The 17,729-nt window shown below is 40.2% G+C and overlaps 1 protein-coding gene across 1 annotated transcript; it reads right to left on the bottom strand.

Moving 5' to 3' along the window:
- Positions 1-1,161: 1,161 nt before the first annotated feature.
- On the bottom strand, positions 1,162-7,028 carry ca6 (carbonic anhydrase VI). Its single transcript, XM_017487520.3, has 10 exons — positions 6,889-7,028; positions 5,783-5,965; positions 4,258-4,406; positions 3,866-3,961; positions 2,882-2,948; positions 2,646-2,803; positions 2,439-2,565; positions 2,258-2,341; positions 2,103-2,129; positions 1,162-2,011 (listed from the first exon to the last, which is right to left on the bottom strand). Exons 1-10 carry the CDS (start codon positions 7,022-7,024, stop codon positions 1,395-1,397), a joined length of 1,644 nt encoding a protein of 547 aa, XP_017343009.2. The 5' UTR covers positions 7,025-7,028; the 3' UTR covers positions 1,162-1,394.
- Positions 7,029-17,729: the final 10,701 nt, after the last annotated feature.

Consider the following 17,729-nt stretch of genomic DNA (forward strand, 5'->3'; position numbering starts at 1 on the left):
TACTTTAATGTTTGGATTTCTTTATATGTGTGGATTTCTTGAGTTAATACCAAAGTCTGGTGAAAATTTCATGTGTAAAACTTCATTGGAAATATATTTAGTGAAAAAAATGTTGAGGCGTTTTGTACTTATTTCCCCCGCTGTATGTTGTGTCTCCTTTCACTTGGTGGCACTTTGAATAGAACGCAGACCGAAGACTAACCATAAAGGGCATCAGGTGTTGAAAAAAGTTGGTCTGCTTCCGAAGGAACATCAGCTGAAAGCGTAATTATATGTCTGACATTGTCAGACTGCACCTAGTGTTCATGTTAAATAGCCAGCATAATTATAGTAGAACAAATCCTGGCTCTGCTAGTAGTACATGTGTGCACTGCAATTTTACAAGCTGTCTGTCTTGGAACCTGAGATCTGACCAAGGCAAGTTCTAACATCTGGTGTAGCGACATTTGAATGAATCGGCAAGAAGTTTCCATTCTGTTGACATGCTTTTTACTTATTAAGTGAACTTATTAATGCGTTCAGCTATGTCCAGCAAACACAGTTATGTAGTACACACCGTAGTTTCATTGATACTCCATGTAAAACCCTTCAAGGAAACTAATACCGTGTAAGTAATTAAATGGCCCTTAAAGAACAGTTTTCTATGAGTGTAGGTGTAGAAATCTTGACAAAAATTGACTATTTTCTCATGTTTTTTTTTCATAAGATAGGATAGCTCAGAACCCCTGAGCTATCCTAGAGTTTAGTTATTATCTGTATATATTAGCCTGTACAGGATTTCGCAGAGTTCTTTTGTGATTGTTGCAGCCAAAAATGCTTGGTTTTGCTGCAGCCTTTTTAAAAAACTTTATGCTGCAGATTGCAGAGTTTTTTGTGCTTTTTTTGTGGGAAAACTACTTGAAATGGTGAAATTGCAATTGCATGAAATTTCAAAGTGATGTTTGTTGGTAAATGAGACGTTTTAACTGAACTCATTTTCGATGCACGTGAATTGACGAGGGCTTTGACTGATTGAGCATTGTGATGATGTCATATGATGCATCTTGGCCCAAATCTGCAGAAAATCTTTGATAATTTTGAAAAATTGCAAGCGTTACCCAATATAGCGGTGTTTGCTTGATTTTGCATTCATTTCAGTGATCACAAAATCAGTTTTACATGTTGGGAAAAAAAACATATCTCGTATGTTACTTTATTTTAAAAACATGTTCTATTAAAATATGCAAATAATTTTTATAAAGTGTATTGAATGTTTGTAGATAATGGATGTATATATTTGTCTTACATAGAAAACAAAATTGATATCAGAGAGAGAGAGAGAGAGAGAGAGAGAGAGAGAGAGAGAAGCAACATAATGTTATTCAGGCCATTTAGAAGAAGTTAAATGTGTTGAATTACGAGCACTTGTGTTCAGTCTCCAGTTGGACTCCACCATACAGACTCATACGTGTGACTCCCCAATTCAGCACGTTGCCTTTCTCTGAGTTTCTCTCACAGCTCATCCCCTTTTGGATCTCCTCAGGACCCAACACATAATCCCATATGTTCACATCAGTCATATAGCCCACGAATGCATCCGAATCAGAGATTCCCAGGAATCCATCCTGGTCCTTTCCCAGGATGAGGTCACCACCGGGAGGAATGGTGTAGCCCGCTCGCAGGTACTGCTCCTTTCCAAGAGCACCATTCACCCAGAGCTCTGCCCCTCCAGTGTGCGAAGCCCAGGTCAGACAGTAATGCGTCCAGGCACGGGGGCTCAGTTCATGGGGAAGGTTGACAAACTCATTTCCGATCCAGAGCCCCACCTCATAGCCCATGGTGATCGTGAGCTCGTTTTCGTTTGCAGAGGTGGAGTAGGAGAGCACGGTGTGCACAGGGCGGACATGCATACGCAGGTTCATGCACACCGTAAAGGAGTGCAGGTTCATTGGTTGAGCCAGGCTCATCAGAGCATAACTCTCTAGCTTGCTTGCAGGGAAATTAAGTACTAGTGGGAATATTGCCTGTGGATCTTACATGGGGAAAAAAGAAGATAGCGTTGTTAGTCTTTTCTGGGACATTCACTATTTGGAACCTTGAAAAAAAATGTAATTCATGCTTACCTTTATTGGGAGGCCTATAACCACCATCTAAACAGCACGCAAGGTAAAAGAATGATTTGTACAATGATTAGTTTTCTATCTATAGTTACAAAAAGCAAATCAATTTAGCTAGAATAATGTTTATTTCCTACAGTGTTGGCACAAATAAATCATACCTGAGTGTATATGTTTTCCAAGAGAGGTAATCATGCTTTCAATATTTAAAAGCTTTGCCTCAATCTCCTCTTGCCTACAAAATGCTGACAAGAGATGAAAATAAAACAAAATGTAGTGGCACACAAAATTATATTCAACCACTGCTTTTTAATAGAAAGAGCTGTGAGACTGTGTACATACTGCCTTTTCCCAGGCGAGGAAGGAATGAGGACTCTACCACTCTGTCATTGAGAGGTTGTGCCATGCGGTAGTCATTCCACAGGGTCTTATTTTCCAGGTCCATAAGTGTGCTCTCCAGCTTCCTGATCTGTACATCATAGTCATTAATTTGAGATTGATTTTTTAAGACCGTTGTTAGGTTTGAAAAGCATTATAAGCGTGAAGTACCTGGTTATGGGACAGGGTGATGGGGGTATCAAACACAGTCCACAGGATGCTCTCGTAGCATGGTGGCGTCGTAAGAGAGCCCTCATATCTGAAGAAATGGGCGAGGTTCTCAGGGAGCATGGAACGTACATTTAGAGTCGAAATATTCATGGACTGCCCTGAGAAAGATTATAGATAGAAAGTGTATGAGGACTGAGTGTTGAAGTAAAATGTCTGTCATGACATTCATTAGGTACCTGCATATTTGACATTTTCCAGGTTATTGATGAAGTCGCTGTAGTATGTGTTCTCAAAATGCCCATCCTAGATACAAGCAAAAGAACAAAAAGTTATTACTGTCAATCTGACAGTAGACCCTGATGAACACAATTAACCATATGTTTGTGCGAATCAATCAATGCTAACAGCTTGGGTACAAGCAGAAACTGAGCTAGAGTCAAACTGCATAAAGGAGCTGAGGAGAAAGCCTGTAGCAGCGCTGTTACAACAGACAGGCACTAACACTAACACTAATACTAGCCAGAATGGCCTGCATATCTTAATCTGGGATTAAAATAGAAGCCAGTGACCCGACACATAATGACTAGAGCAGGGGTGTCCAATCTTATCCGGAAAGGGCCGGTGTGGGTGCAGGTTTTCATTCCAACCAAGCAGGAGCCACACCTGTTTACTCAGTTGATCTTGGCTTTCAGTAGATTCAGGTGGGGCTTCTGCTTGCTTGGAATGAAAATGTGCACCCACACCGGCCCTTTCCGGATAAGATTGGACACCCCTGGACTAGATCAATGGCTATGTTTAGTAGAGTACCTGACCCTGCACTGCACTTACATTTTAGAGAAATTGTTTCAATAATTGTACTTGTTCCAACTACTAATAAAAGCATTCTGGTGAAAAAAAGACTTTTCAACAATTATTCCAGATTTTTTTGTGCATTTTTCAGAATTACATACTGCAGAGTATGTTCAATATTTTTGCTTAATTTCATGGGCCTTCTGCTAAAAAAAAAAAAAACAATCCATGGAATATGATCATATGATATTAATATTCCAAAGGTCAAGAATTCTAATATTTTTTTACACAAGATGGCAGTCTCATACCCACATTAATTTGAAAAATATATAAATAAATAAAGTAGAAGAAGAAGAAGAAGAAGAAGAAGAAGAAGAAGAAGAAGAAGATTATTTTCTTATGTTAAGGCTAATAAATGTTTTATGTCTTACCTCATAAAAGAAGGCCAACACTGCCAGACCATCAGACTTATCCTTGGCCTCATCAAAGCTATTGTACTTATCAGAGTTGTAGTGGACCACATGAAGCTGTGAAATAGAGCAGGCCAAGTCATACATGGCAGGAATAAAACACAGCTCTTATAAAGTTCTCATACTTTAGTTATGGTTTAGTTCCTCCACATGTTATGTTAGCTGATAAGGCATGAATTATACATGTTATAATTATACATTATACACTGTTTGTCCAAGACATGAAATTGGAGACATTGGAGGAGTGCTAAACTAATAAATTACAGATCCCTTTCTACTTCACAGTTATATTGCTATACATAAGATGAACGCGTTGAGCACAACAGTGATATTAAAACAACAAAATGTCTTACTTCTGCCATATAACGGATGCCATCCACAGTATGTTCAGCGCCACTGGCTTCCAGGTCCCATCCGCCCCAATGTAAGTGCATTTGAACAGCTGTGTAGCAGGCTGGCAGCCCCTTCGTTATCTTCATAGTGGAGGGAAGGTTAATTTGGACTGGTGAAACCAAAAAGAGAGAAAAATCAAGAACCCTTAAACCCACACAAGAAGAAAAACTATAATCACTGGAAACATGAATCCACATTTAGAATGTTCATGGATTTGCCAATGAAGAGTTAAAGAAAAAAGAAATAAGGCATAAAAAGCTAAAGTTATACAAGGAAGGAATGTAGGAGTCTTGTTCTTGCCTTGAATTATTCAGTATATCTCTTTGTATTAAGATATTTGAATGAGTATATCCAAACATGATCTCACTTAGTTCCAGTCATTATTCTTACACTTGAACATGAGATGGCAAACACATTAAAAACTCAAGAGGCACTTGACTACAGACAGGCGTGTTTAAATAGCTCCAGTGCTTCTGTTCTATAATTGTAAAATGTCTTCTTTTAACATGACATATCTTTTACATATATCTTTAGAAAATGTTTAACCTGAACATTTCAGAAACGTAAAGAAACAGAACAATTTTCTTCTTCAGACATGAACAACATTTTGGGTTTAAGTGGGTAGAAGTGTATAATAACAAAAAATACACTCACCGTCCACTTTAATAGGAACACCTGTACACCTGTTCATTTGTGCAGTTATCCAATCAGCCAATCAGGTGGCAGCAGCACAATGCATAAAATCATGCAGGTACTTTTTTTTTCTAATCTATAACTGTCCAGTTTGGGTGATGACAGGAGTGGCACCCAATGTGGAACGGTTAAAGTGGACAGTTAGTGTATAGTTGTGTTTTTTCTTTTCTGAATAATATATTTACAGGGCTTATTGGAAGCAAGCTATATGCGGTGTGTAGTAAAGACAGGCAGTTTTATACCCGCCCCGCTTGTACTGACATGCATGAAACTTGAACCATGTTCCATTCAGGTGGAGTGATGAAGAAAACATCTTGGGAGGTAAGAACTGGCCGAACCTGATATCTAGGTTGAGTTTTGTGCTGAATTAAAATTAAAATTATCTTAAGTTTTGAGGAATCTGTTCATGTGCTCTGCTGAAAAAAAACTTCTAATGTTTTTCCACTACAAATACCATTACAAACTATCAGCTAACCATTAAAACCATTACCATTACTAATCCTTAATGGTATCCACTAGGTATAACATGCCACCAATAGAAGGCAACAAATTACCAGTAGAGGCCCACAGGAAACATTACAGTTTCCATTAAAACCAATACAATTCCCATTATAAAAATTAAAACCGTTACAAATTCTGAGAGTTTATATTGGGGGAGGGTTGTATGTTTTTTGGGTTTTTTTGAGCAGAGTGATGTAGGTCATCAGTATTTACTTTGAGGATTTTCATTCGCAGCACTTTTAACCCCCTGATCCTTTATAAGCATTTATAATAAAGATGAGAGACATTTACCTGAGTGTCCATTGTTGATCATGAGGAAGTTGCCATTCTTCACTTCACCATATCCGGTCATCTCCAGTTGCAGCATGTGTGGGTTGAACTGCACGTTGCGCCGCTGGATGTCAATGGGGGATTGTTTACGGCCACCGCACGAAGGATACTCATCTGGCCAGTGGATCTGATCCAGAGATCCCTCTGCGAAACAGATGGCATTATCACAACCTATTCATGTTTACACCAGTTCTTCCTTCTGGAAAACGAGTGCATGATGTTTAGGTGAAAAACAGACTCCAATGCTGACGTGCCTTTACAAAGTTTTGGTATCTTAATACAGTCTCACTTTGTGGTTGTTCCTTGAGAGTTTCTGGCAAATAAAACTTGAAAATGAGACATATCGTAATGTATTTATTTGGTAAATATAAGGTTGGAAGAAAATCTATAGGTGACACGGTTTAAAAATAGCACCACCGAGCAAGGATGAAAACCAAACATGACACTGTGCTGCAGAAACCTCAAATATCCACAAGTACAACTTTTCCCACACTCTCACAAAAATGATGCTAAACTATACCTTTCCTTGGCTCTGGAATGATACCCTCAAAGATACATCTGTTGTATTTTTGTATGTATCTTTTACCTAATATACTGTACCTTTAAATCTTTACTCTAAAAGGAAATTACAGTTCAATTATATACCTTAGATTTTTTTTAAAGGTACACAATATCCACATTTGCAGATAAAATACATGTGTATATATATATATATATATATATATATATATATATATATATATATATATATATATATATATATATAAGGGTACCAACCCAGGGACAATAAATGGTACAGTTTTGTTTTGTTTTCTGAGAGTGCAGTGCTTGTGTATTACATTTTATTGTAACACATTTTCCCAAAGGGGTGACTTCAGCCAAAGCACTCTACATATATGTCTGATACAATTGTAGTAAGGTTCTGAGTGCCATACACAACAACATTCAGTTGCTGAGTAAATTATATAAGCACCTCAAGACTAAGGTGCTTATATAAATCCATCACTATAACACTGTAGGTGTAAATTTACTATTTAAATCTAATTTACAAAAGTAATAGTACTTGCCTTTATATGTCCAGTGTACCCCAGCTCCAGCCAGTACAAAGCTCAGTGAAGCAGCATTTATGATCGCAGTGAACAGCTCCATTGCGCATCTGTGTGTGTGTGTGTGTGTGTGTTTGGCACTCTCGGACTTAAGCATCTGTTGAAAGGGAATGGAGGCGGGTTTAAACATGCTGTTGCCCTGAGGTGAAACTGCTTTCCACTCCTTTTTTTTCATTTAAAACCAAAAAAATGACATTTTTGACACACAATATAGACCGATGCTTGATTGTAGTTCTGGTTCTCTCTTGAAAGTCGTGGCTCACATGAGCAACTTACTAGAAGTAGAAATTAACACAAATTGTTCTCTGAAATGCTTTTGTTAGGGTGACCATACGTCCTCTTTTTCGGGCCTTAAAAAAGTATAGCCTTAAAAAAGCCGGGATATCTAAATTTGAGAAAATGGCTTAAGTTTAATTATGATGTGCTTATGGTCTAATACTGCATCATCCATCCATCCATCTTCTATACCGCTTATCCTTCAGGGTTTCAGGGAACTTGGAGCCTTTTCCAGGGCGCATAGGGCACAAGGTGGGGTACACCCTGGACAGGGTGCTAATCCATCACAGGGCACAATCACATACACATTCATGCACCCATTCATACAATATGGACAATTTTGGACATGCCAATCAGCTTATCATGCATGTCTTTGGATTGGGGGAGGAAACCCGAGAACCCAGAGGAAACCCCTGCAGCACAGGGAGAACATGCAAACCCAACCCTGGTGGTGTGAGGCGAATGTGCTAACCACTAAGCCACCATGCGCTGCTAATACTGCATCATGTGTGTGCATATTTGCATTGCTTTAACCCCTCTCTGTAATTCCCGCCTTCTCGCACACCGATTGGTCGATTATAAAAGACTTTCTGCAACTATTGGCCAAATTCCTGCCTCTCAACCATTAGCATACTCTCAGAGAACGCGCGAAGCTGAAGCGCTGTTGTGTACGGCATCAAACAGTTTCTTGACAATAGCAGCAAATGACAGCTGTCCTGAGTTGAAACAATGCCCATGGCCATATAAGGTCATTTTTAATTTCATGTTGTCCTGCATCACATTGCTTGTTATTACATTGCCATTCAAATTTGTAAATGATGGCAGAAGGTACACTTGTGGTAGACTTGCTTCATATTTCATGGACATTTAAAAAATGTAGGAATTTATCTATATTTATGTGATGCTAATATTGCTAATACTGTATCTTTTTCAGTGTATAAAAATCTACATCCATAGTAACACTGTTTTGAATGCTATTAAGTATCCTCTTTTTGGAAAACCAGAATATGGTCTCCCTAGCTTTTGTGATGCAATATTCCCCACATCAAGGACAGTAGCTTTTATCTATTCATATATTTATTTATTTTCTTAAAACAAATCCAAACATTGAACATGTTTTAAGCTCTAAATAAAAGTATTTTAGATCATATTGCTTTTCTCTTGACTTTATTTACGTATGTGTCTTGACACCATGACTTTGCATACATCACGATGGGCTCTCAAGCCAGGTTGCTGTCCGAGGTTGACGAGTCGGCCTGTCAAGCCAGGTTCCTGTCCAAGGTCGATGAGACAGCCTCTCAAGCCAGGTTCCTGTCTGAGGTCGAAGAGACGGCCTCCCAAGTCACATTCATGTCCGAGGTCGACAAGGCGACCTCCCACGCCAAGTTCCAGTCTGAGATCGATGATGTGACCTTCCACGCCAAGTTCCAGTCTGAAACCAACGTCACGACCAACTAGGTTCTGCTCACACCTGAAGCCGACGTCACGACCAACCAGGTTCTGCTCACGCCCGAGTCTGCTGACATGAACAGCCAAGTCCTCATATCTGAAACCGACGTCATGGCCAACCAAGGTCTGCTCACGCCTGAAACCGACGTCCTGACCAACCAAGTTCTGCTGACACCCGAGATTGCTGACACGGTCCACCGAGTTCTGCTCATGCCCGAGTCTGCTGACATAGCCAACCAAGTTCTGCCCACGCCCGGGTCTGCTGACATGGCCAACCAATTTCTGCTCATGCCCGAGTCATGCTGACACAGACAGCCAAGTTCTGCTCACGCCCGAGTCTGCTGACATGGCCAACCAAGTCATGCTTACGCCCGAGTCTGCTGACCCGGCCAACCAAGTCCTGCTCAAGCCTGAAGCGGACGTCACGACCAACCAAGTTATGCTTGTGCTCGAGACTAATGACCCAGGCGAACCAGCCCCAGCCTCATGTCTGCTCCTTGGCTCCTCGAGGAACCTGCTATTGCTACATTTTGCCCAGAGGGCCAGGACCGCCGAGGGAGGAAGTGTATTTTGGGCACCCTTGGGGGGTAATCACACACACACACCTGTTGCCAATCTCACACTCACTCACTCCACACTATAAAAGAGACCTTTTGTACATTATGACTTTGCGTAGTATTGAGTGTTATCACCATACCAAGGCATTATACCCTGTTCCTCATTTTGTTTCATGTTCCTTGACCTTGTTTCTCGTTTCTTGTTCTTGATTCTAGCCTTTCCCAGTTTATGCCTGTTTGCCAGTCGCCTGACCCATTGCCTGTTTCTTGACGTCGCTATTGTCTCTTGTTTTGGATTTGTCTGACTGTATCTCTCTAAATAAACTCTTATCTGCACTCTCATCTGTCCACTCTCATCCACCTTCATTACATGGAATACGTGACACATACAAGATTTATTAATTGAGTTATAGGAAAGCAAAGTGTGCAGAATAGATGTGTAAGTGCCAAAGTAGGGTGTTTTGTTTTGGGGTTGTTGTTTTTTTTTGGCGGGAGGGGGGGGTTAGGATGATGTGGGGTTGGCGTTTTAGGGACTAGTTAGGTGTTCATGGAAGAGATGCGTCTTTAGCTGTTTTTTGAAGATAGTGACAGATTCTGCTGTCCGGATTGAGGTTGGAAGTTCATTCCACCACTGAAGGACAGTTAGTGTGAAGGTTCTGGAAAGGGACCTTGAGCCACGCTGAGTAGGCACTACTAAGCGTCGGTCATTAATTGATCACAGATTGCGTGAGGGAACGTAAGCCTTCAGGAGAGTGATGAGGTAGGAGGGTGCTGTTCCAGACAAGGTCTTTTACATGAGCATCAAGGCCTTGAATTTGATATGGGTGGCTACAGGAAGCCAGCGGAGGGAGATGAAGAGGGGTGTGACATGGATCCTTTTTGGCTGGTTGAAGACGTGACGTGCTACTTTATTCTGAATCATCTCAAGGGGTTTGATGGAGCTGGCTGGGAGGCCCGAGAGTAGTGCGTTGCAGTAGTCCAGTTTTGATATGACAAGAGCCTGGACTAGAAGGTGTGTAGCCTGTTCCGAGAGATAGGGTCTGATTTTCTTGATGTTGTATAGAATGAACCTACATGACCATGCAGAGTTTGAAAAGTGGTCTGTAAAGGTCAAGCTGTCATCAAAAGTCACCCCAAGATTTCTGGCTGTCCTGGTTGGCTTGTGTGTGGTTGAGCCAAGCTGTGGTTGATTGGGGGGCAGGCTGGGATGAAGAGAAGCTCAGATTTTGCCAAGTTGAGATTAAGGTGGTGTTCCCTCATCCAATCCGAGATGTCAGACAGGCAAGCAGAGATTTGTGCAGAGACAGATGGATCATCAGGCTGGAAGGACAAATAGAGCTGGGTGTCATCAGCATAGCAATGATATGAGAAGCCATGAGACTCAATCTCCTGCCCTAGAGATGTAGTATAAACAGAAAAGGGCAGTGGACCCAGAACTGACCCCTGAGAAACCCCAGTTGTGAGTTGCTGAGTTTCAGAAATACCCCCCTCCACAATACCTTGAAGGATCTGTCTGAGAGATGGGAGTCCCCCCAGCTCAGAGCTGTTCCGGTAATGACTCGGCTGGAGAGAGTTGACAGGAGGATCTGATGATTCACAGTGCAAAAGCAGCAGCGAGGTCCCGGGGCTATCCTTCTCCGCCCCTAAACTCTGTCGCTGTTATTACATATACATATATATCTGTCGATATATATCTTAGTTTTGAAGCTGTGAAACACCAATACCTTAAGTTCTCGGAACATCTCTAATCCTTCTCTAAAAAAATCGCTCAATGTAATACACGTATTTCTTATTTCATTGACTCACTTCCACAAAGACAGCAATACACAATGACTTTATAAAATTCTAATTTACCTTTTGGCTGTTTTCCGATGATTCCTACCCATTTTGTTGTGTGGCTACAGCGGTCCTCCCGGTCTGCGCAACAATGCAAATCACATGTGGCCAGTGCAGGCTTCAGGGTGAAATAATTCACGAGCGTCCTCTGGTTTGCTTGCTGCCCAGAAGCAGCTGGAACACTCGTGTAGCCCAACCAGGGAACCCAAAATGTTGTGGAAATTAGACAACACTCTGAGACTCATCTACTCAGTGAAGAAGTTTGCAGGATGAATAAAGGTTAGAAGATGAGAGCGCTCTGAGTGCTTGTGCTGAACATGTACTATATATATGAAGCACAGGGCATGATACACTTCTATGTACCGATAGGGAGCAGTTTGAGGCAATTCAAACAGGCTCTGTTTCAGGGTCTTTAGCAAATGTGCAGACAAACTCTTAACAGAAAAATATGTTTGTGCCTTGTGGGTAAACTTGCAGACAGCTTTTTATTTTATTTTATTTTTATTTAATTTTGTACACCTAGACATGTGTTAGTTTGAATTTTACATCAAACATTTCAATCATTATAGGTTTCAAGTCAGGAGACTGGGATGGCCATGGCAGGACCTTGATTTTGTGGTCAGTAAACCATTTTTGTGTTGATTTTGATGTGTGTTTTGGATCATTGTCCTGCTGGAAGATCCAACCATTTTAATTTTTCTGGCAGAGGCAGTCAGGTTTTCATTTAATGTCTGTTGATATTTGATAGAGTCCATGATGCCATGTATTCTAACAAAATGTCCAGGTTCTCTGGCAGAATAAACAGCCATAAAACATTAAAGAGCCACCACCATATTTAACCGTGGACATGAGGTACTTTTCCATATGGCTACCTCTCTGTGTGCACCAAAACCACCTCTGGTGTTTACTGCCAGAAAGCTCTATTATGATTTCATCTGACCATAGAACCCGATCCCATTTGAAGTTCCAGTAGTGTCTGGCAAACTGAAGATTCTTGAGTTTGTTTTTGGATGAAAGTAGAACCTTTTTTCTTGAAACCCTTCCAAACAACTTGTCGTGATGTAGGTGACTTTGGATTGTAGTTTTGGAGACTTTCTCACCCCAAGACACAACTAACTTCTGCAATTCTCCAGCTGTGATCCTTGGAGATTTTTTGGCCACTAGAACCGTCCTCGTCACAGTGCGTTGAGACAATATAGACACACGTCCAATTCCAAGTTGATTCATAAAATTTCCAGATGACTGGAACTTCTTAATTATTAGTCCTGATGGTGGAAATGATTGGTGAAAATTTTCTTATAGCCACTTCCCATTTTGTGAAGCTTAACAACCTTTTGCTGCACATCACAGCTATATTCCTTGGTCTTACCCATTGTGATGAATGACTAAGGGAATTTGGCCTATATTTATACCCCTGTGAAATAGGAAGTCATGGTTGAACAATTTTCTGTTCCTAGTCACCCAGGTGTACTAAACAAATTTTAAATATCAATGGGAATATACTTCAAATATATTTTTTTCATATGAATTCATAGGGGTGCCAATAATTGTTGCACACCTATATTTAACAAAGATATTATTTTTTATAAACCTGTGTTCTGTTTGCAATTATTTAATATCCATGAGCGCAGAGTATTTTTGTGAATTTATTAAACAAAATATCAAAAGTTTGAACAATAAGGAAAATTTTTCACAGCCTTCTTTGCTTATATTTACCAAGGGTGGCAATATTAGTGGAGGGCACTGTAAGTGAATTTCACTGTTTCTAGCCTTTAACCAAACAGTTCGCTGCGGCAAAAGTAAACGAGCAAATGGTGGCGCAGGAGGTCTCAAGAGTGCATTTTTTGTTGTAATGAAACAAACATTTGTGCCAAATATTTTGCCATTTTGGGCTTGGCCCATTATTTTTGTCAAGAAGAATATGTTCAAAATCTACTTGAAAGCCTTCTTGGTAGAGTGGAGGCTCTCCAATACAATTTCTCCCATTTTTGTGCCATTTGTGCAATGTTAAGCATATGTACACTGAAATGCCTTTGGTGAGGCTCAGGTAAATTGCTTACATGATTACATGTAAGCAATTAACACCATTAACATAAGGCACAGAATATATAAACGCACATACAATGCAAGAGCATGTAGAAATAGGATCATAGTAGAATTCAGTAAGTACAGCAAGCATAAAGAAAATATAATACAAGTCAAGGAAAGAAAAAGAGGAAAAATACTGAGTTGTAAACAAAGCATTGCATTGTCCTAAAGTAAGGTATAAAGTGACAATGGACTCAGCAGATATAAGGTGTAACGTGATGAGGTGACAAGAATGTCTCAGTTATCACATGATGTTTATCTGAAAGGACACATGAATAAAATATTATTTCTAGTTTAGCCTGGGTTACATCACTAACAGACTGGTTGTGTAAATATTTGTGAATTATTCAAAATATTTGCGAATTACCCTTTTGTAGCCTGTCTAAACACAATGTGACTGTGTTCTCATCTGCTATAAGTGTCATTACTTCCTGGAAAGTCCAGTTTCAGTTAAGAATGATAAGACATCTGTTTATTTAGCTGGGTTCTTACATATTTACATTTAGTATGTTGTTCTTAAAGTTCTCTAACTATCCACCAGTTAGCATGTGAAAAACCTGGGGAAAAAATTGGCTAAAAAATGACCTATCATCATGCACTGCCTTGTTGATGCCCTTGATATTTTATCAGTGGATTTATATGAACATGCCATGCTATTTAAGGACATTAACTTTTTATTCGAAAGGATATGACTAAATGTCAGACAAGAGCAGGCTTGCCTTCTGCACTGTAAAGAGTCACTCTGACATGCATTCAGTGGAATTTTGTTTATTGAGAACACCCACATATAACATATAACACTCAGTGGCTATGGAAATTGCGCAACAAATTTCAAAATTCCTTTATAGCACATATGAATACACAAAATCTTAGAGATTACAGAGCAGCACAATAAAGAATTTCTCTAAATATTATAATGAAATACTGTGTTCAAACCAATATAATATCGGAAATGTGCTTCACAGATATTGTGGGGAAATATTTACAGTATTGGCAGATTACTGCATTAAGGGTCTTAATGTATAGGTACAGCAGCTCTGCTGTGACTATACTAAAATAATACATTAAAACATACAGTTTTAATATAACTATAAATCTAGACACCAAAAGCATTTGCCTGATTTTTTTTAAAGGATAACTTGAAATAATTTGGTAAAGCAGGGTAAGGGCAACACGTTTAAACCAGAGGTAAAGCTAGGCAATGCTATAGCTAACTTTTACTAATATTTTAAATAGATAACCAATACAGATTTATTGTTTTGTTTTGTTTTTTCCTGTGATATTCAGGGCTATGACTCAATTTTCTCGATATGTTCTAATGTTGAACATTAATATCAGGATCTTTTTGTGTAATCTTTCAGTGTAGCAGTTTTTTATTGTATAATTTGATATGTTATACTTGTTGCAATGAACCGGACTCAGGAGATGATTTAGGATCCATATGCAGGAAGGTTTATTGGCAGTACCAATACCCAATCCAACATAGTAGCAGACAATGGTCAAAACACAATCAGGCATCACACAACAGAACCAGAGGATAATCCAAAATGTAATAGAAAGGAATAGGCAAAGGGCTCAGAACAAGTGCCAAATCTTTGCAATGAGCTACTCAAAAGAGTGAGCTTACAGTATATACGTGAAATGATGAAGGGAAGAGATCACACTAGAACCCATGAGAGTGCATCCTCTACTGGTAGAGAAGGGTAATATCATGAGCTGGTGAAACAGAGTCTGTTACTCATGAAAAACATGGTTTGTGCTAAACCAGGATAGCCTGAGTTAAATAACACGTGAACCCAGTGTGAGTTGATTTCTCATAGACTCACAGAGGCAAAAAGTTTTGTTTGGTAGATATTCAGGTGGCATGTGCCCTCCTCTCTGGGTCACAGCAAATTGGCCCAGCAAGCCAAAATCAAAAACCATTGGTAATATTCCTTTGAAAATATTCTGATTGCTAGATTGAAGACTTAAATATTTATTTATAACTTTTGATTCATTTTGGGGCCCTTTTTGTCCCAGGACCCTTGGCTACAGCCCAGGTTAGCCTGTGCACAAGTCTGGTACCGGATGTGGAGGATTATCCTAGGGTTGTGAATACGCCCCATGCTATTCTCTGAACCATTTAGCTCTAATACAAATGGCAGTGTGTGTGTGTGTGTGTGTGTGTGTGTGTGTGTGTGTGTGTGTGTGTGTGTGTGTGTGTGTGTGTGTGTGTGTGTGTGTGTGTGTGTGGAGGAGGGGAGTATGTGATTTGAAGTGGTTTATCTACTTACAGTGGACTTTTTATGTGGTTTGAAGTGATTTATTTATTTACAGTGGACTTCATTTACAAAGGCTTGGAATACTGAGAGGGCATTGTGCAGACCATAGGACATTATTAAGTATCCATAGTGACCTGAAGCTGTGATAAAATTAAAATGAACATTTTATTGGTCACACACAGCAGGGGACTCAGGACACAACCCTGGAGAGCTCCATTGCTGAGGGTGAGGGAGGGTGAAACATGTGTGCCCACCCTTATTGCTTGTGTTCTGCCTGTCAGGAAGTTAGAGCACCACAGATACAGGGACAGGCTAAGTCCCAGGCCCTCCAACTTGTTGGTGATGTTGCAGGGGATTATAGTGTTAAATGCTAAGCTGTAGTCAACAAACAGCCTTTTAACATAATTTCCTTTCCTGGTGGACAGATGGCTCAGGGTTGTGTATAGGAGGTGTATGATGGCATCATCGGTTGAGCGATTGGGACGGTATGCAAACTGTAATGGGTCCAGAGTGTTGAGTAATGAAGGGGTGATGAAGTCTCTGACTGGTCTTTCAAAGCACTTCATCACAACTGAGGTCAAGGCTACTGAGCGATGGGGCAGGTGCGCTGGGATTTCTATGGTTATTTCTATGGACTCATTTCACAAGGATGATAGGGAGTTTGAGTTGTTGTTTGAGTTGTCTTCATCCACGAAGTTACCAACTGCCCCAGAATGTATGAGAGTTGTGTAACAATGGCGGGGGGCATACTTCACTCGCAGAAATAAAACTGGTAAAGTGCACTTTGTTGTCACTAAGCATGGGGTGATGGACATGTTCATGTGAGTTTTTTTCCTTTCTCACGCTCACATTCACATTGCATCCTGACATTCACCTCACACCTCCAGGGTTGGGGGTTTGATTCCTGCCATGGCCCTGAGTGTGCAGAGTTTGCATGTTCTCCCTGTGCTGTGGGGTTTTCCTCTGGGTACACCGGTTTCCTCCACCAGTGCAAAGACATGCATGGTAGATTGATTGGCATGTCCAAAGTGTCCGCAGTGTAGGAATGGGTGTGTGAATATGTATGTTATTGTGTACTGCGATGGATTGGGACCCCGTCCAGGGTGTATCAGGGTGTGGCTTGTACACCATGCTCCTTGGGATAGTCTCCAGGTTCCCCACGACCCTATAGGATAAGTGGTATAGAAAATGGATGGATGATACATTGAAGTTTTGTCAGTACATTCCACCAGTTGAATGAATCCATTAAGGGACATTAGTTCATTATTGCATGCTAGGTCAATTGGAAGGCTCCCTTTGAGTCCTCAAAAGAAAATAGTTATCTCTCTTTGAAACATACTGACCAAACACCTCCAAGAATGCTGGATGAAACTGTAGGAATGAGTGTCATAGTGACTCTTGGGTATGGCAAAGAGCTGTGATCCAAAGGAGCCCTCTTCTAGTGAGTAGTGATATTACAAATGTTATCTTATAGTTAGCTCAGGAGAAGAATGAAGGGAGTGCTGGTGAAAAGAAGAGAGTATTGCATTAGGGAATCTTTGCATTTGCCCAGGGACACTTTATACATTTCAGGAAGGGTTATTCAAGCTTTGGGCCCATTGATTTCAGGGTTAACTGCTTGCACTCTCTGACTCATATCTGCATCTGGAATTTAAGAGGGTGCAGTATTATCTGAACAGACACTGATCAACTTCTCAGTTGCGCAGAAACATGCTGGGGCTGTGAAGCTTCTTGTTGTTGGGCCTTGAGAGGTGAATGCAGAGTTTAATTCCTGAACCTCTGCAAAATCCAAATGAACAGACAAAGTCTGTAATACACTGGACTCAGGAGAAGGTTTAGGATCCATGCACAGGAAGGCTTAATTGGCAGATCCAATACAGAATCATAGAATAGGCAAGGGACAAAACATAATCAAACATCAAAAGACAGATCCTGAGGTTAATCCAAAGAGTAGTTACATGAAAAGGCAAAGGGTCCAGATATATTCAAGGCTAACAAGCATCACCAAGGCTCAGAGCTTATTCAACTAGACAACTGGCAAAACTTTGCAAAGAACTAATGAAAATCATGAGCTTATATATGTGAAATGAGGAAGGAAATTGGGGTCAGATGTCAAGTTCAGTAGCATGACCTCTGCTGGTGGAGAAGGGTATAGTCCTGAGCTGGGGTTATACTTGAATACTTCTGGTCTATTCTGTTTTATTTCATTATCTATTGTTAGTAACTTTTAATTTTTTTCTTTTTAAATAAACATTTAAAATTCATTTATATTACAGAATAATATCAACTGAAGTGAGTTGATTGCTTTAAACAGATTTTGCAGATCCTTTTGTTA

Source organism: Ictalurus punctatus, chromosome 15 (genome assembly GCF_001660625.3).
Source record: "Ictalurus punctatus breed USDA103 chromosome 15, Coco_2.0, whole genome shotgun sequence".
NCBI classification, from domain to species: Eukaryota; Metazoa; Chordata; class Actinopteri; order Siluriformes; family Ictaluridae; genus Ictalurus; species Ictalurus punctatus.

What these genes read in the sequence shown, in the direction of transcription:
- ca6 (XM_017487520.3), bottom strand. Translation starts at nt 7,024, where the DNA reads ATGCTTAAGTCCGAGAGTGCCAAACACACACACACACACACACACAGA. An exon ending in TCCTCGCCTGGGAAAAGGCA is followed by an intron (nt 2,342 to 2,438) that starts GTATGTACACAG and finishes ATCTCTTGTCAG; the next exon opens with CATTTTGTAGGCAAGAGGAG. An exon ending in TTATAGGCCTCCCAATAAAG is followed by an intron (nt 2,012 to 2,102) that starts GTAAGCATGAAT and finishes TCCCCATGTAAG; the next exon opens with ATCCACAGGCAATATTCCCA.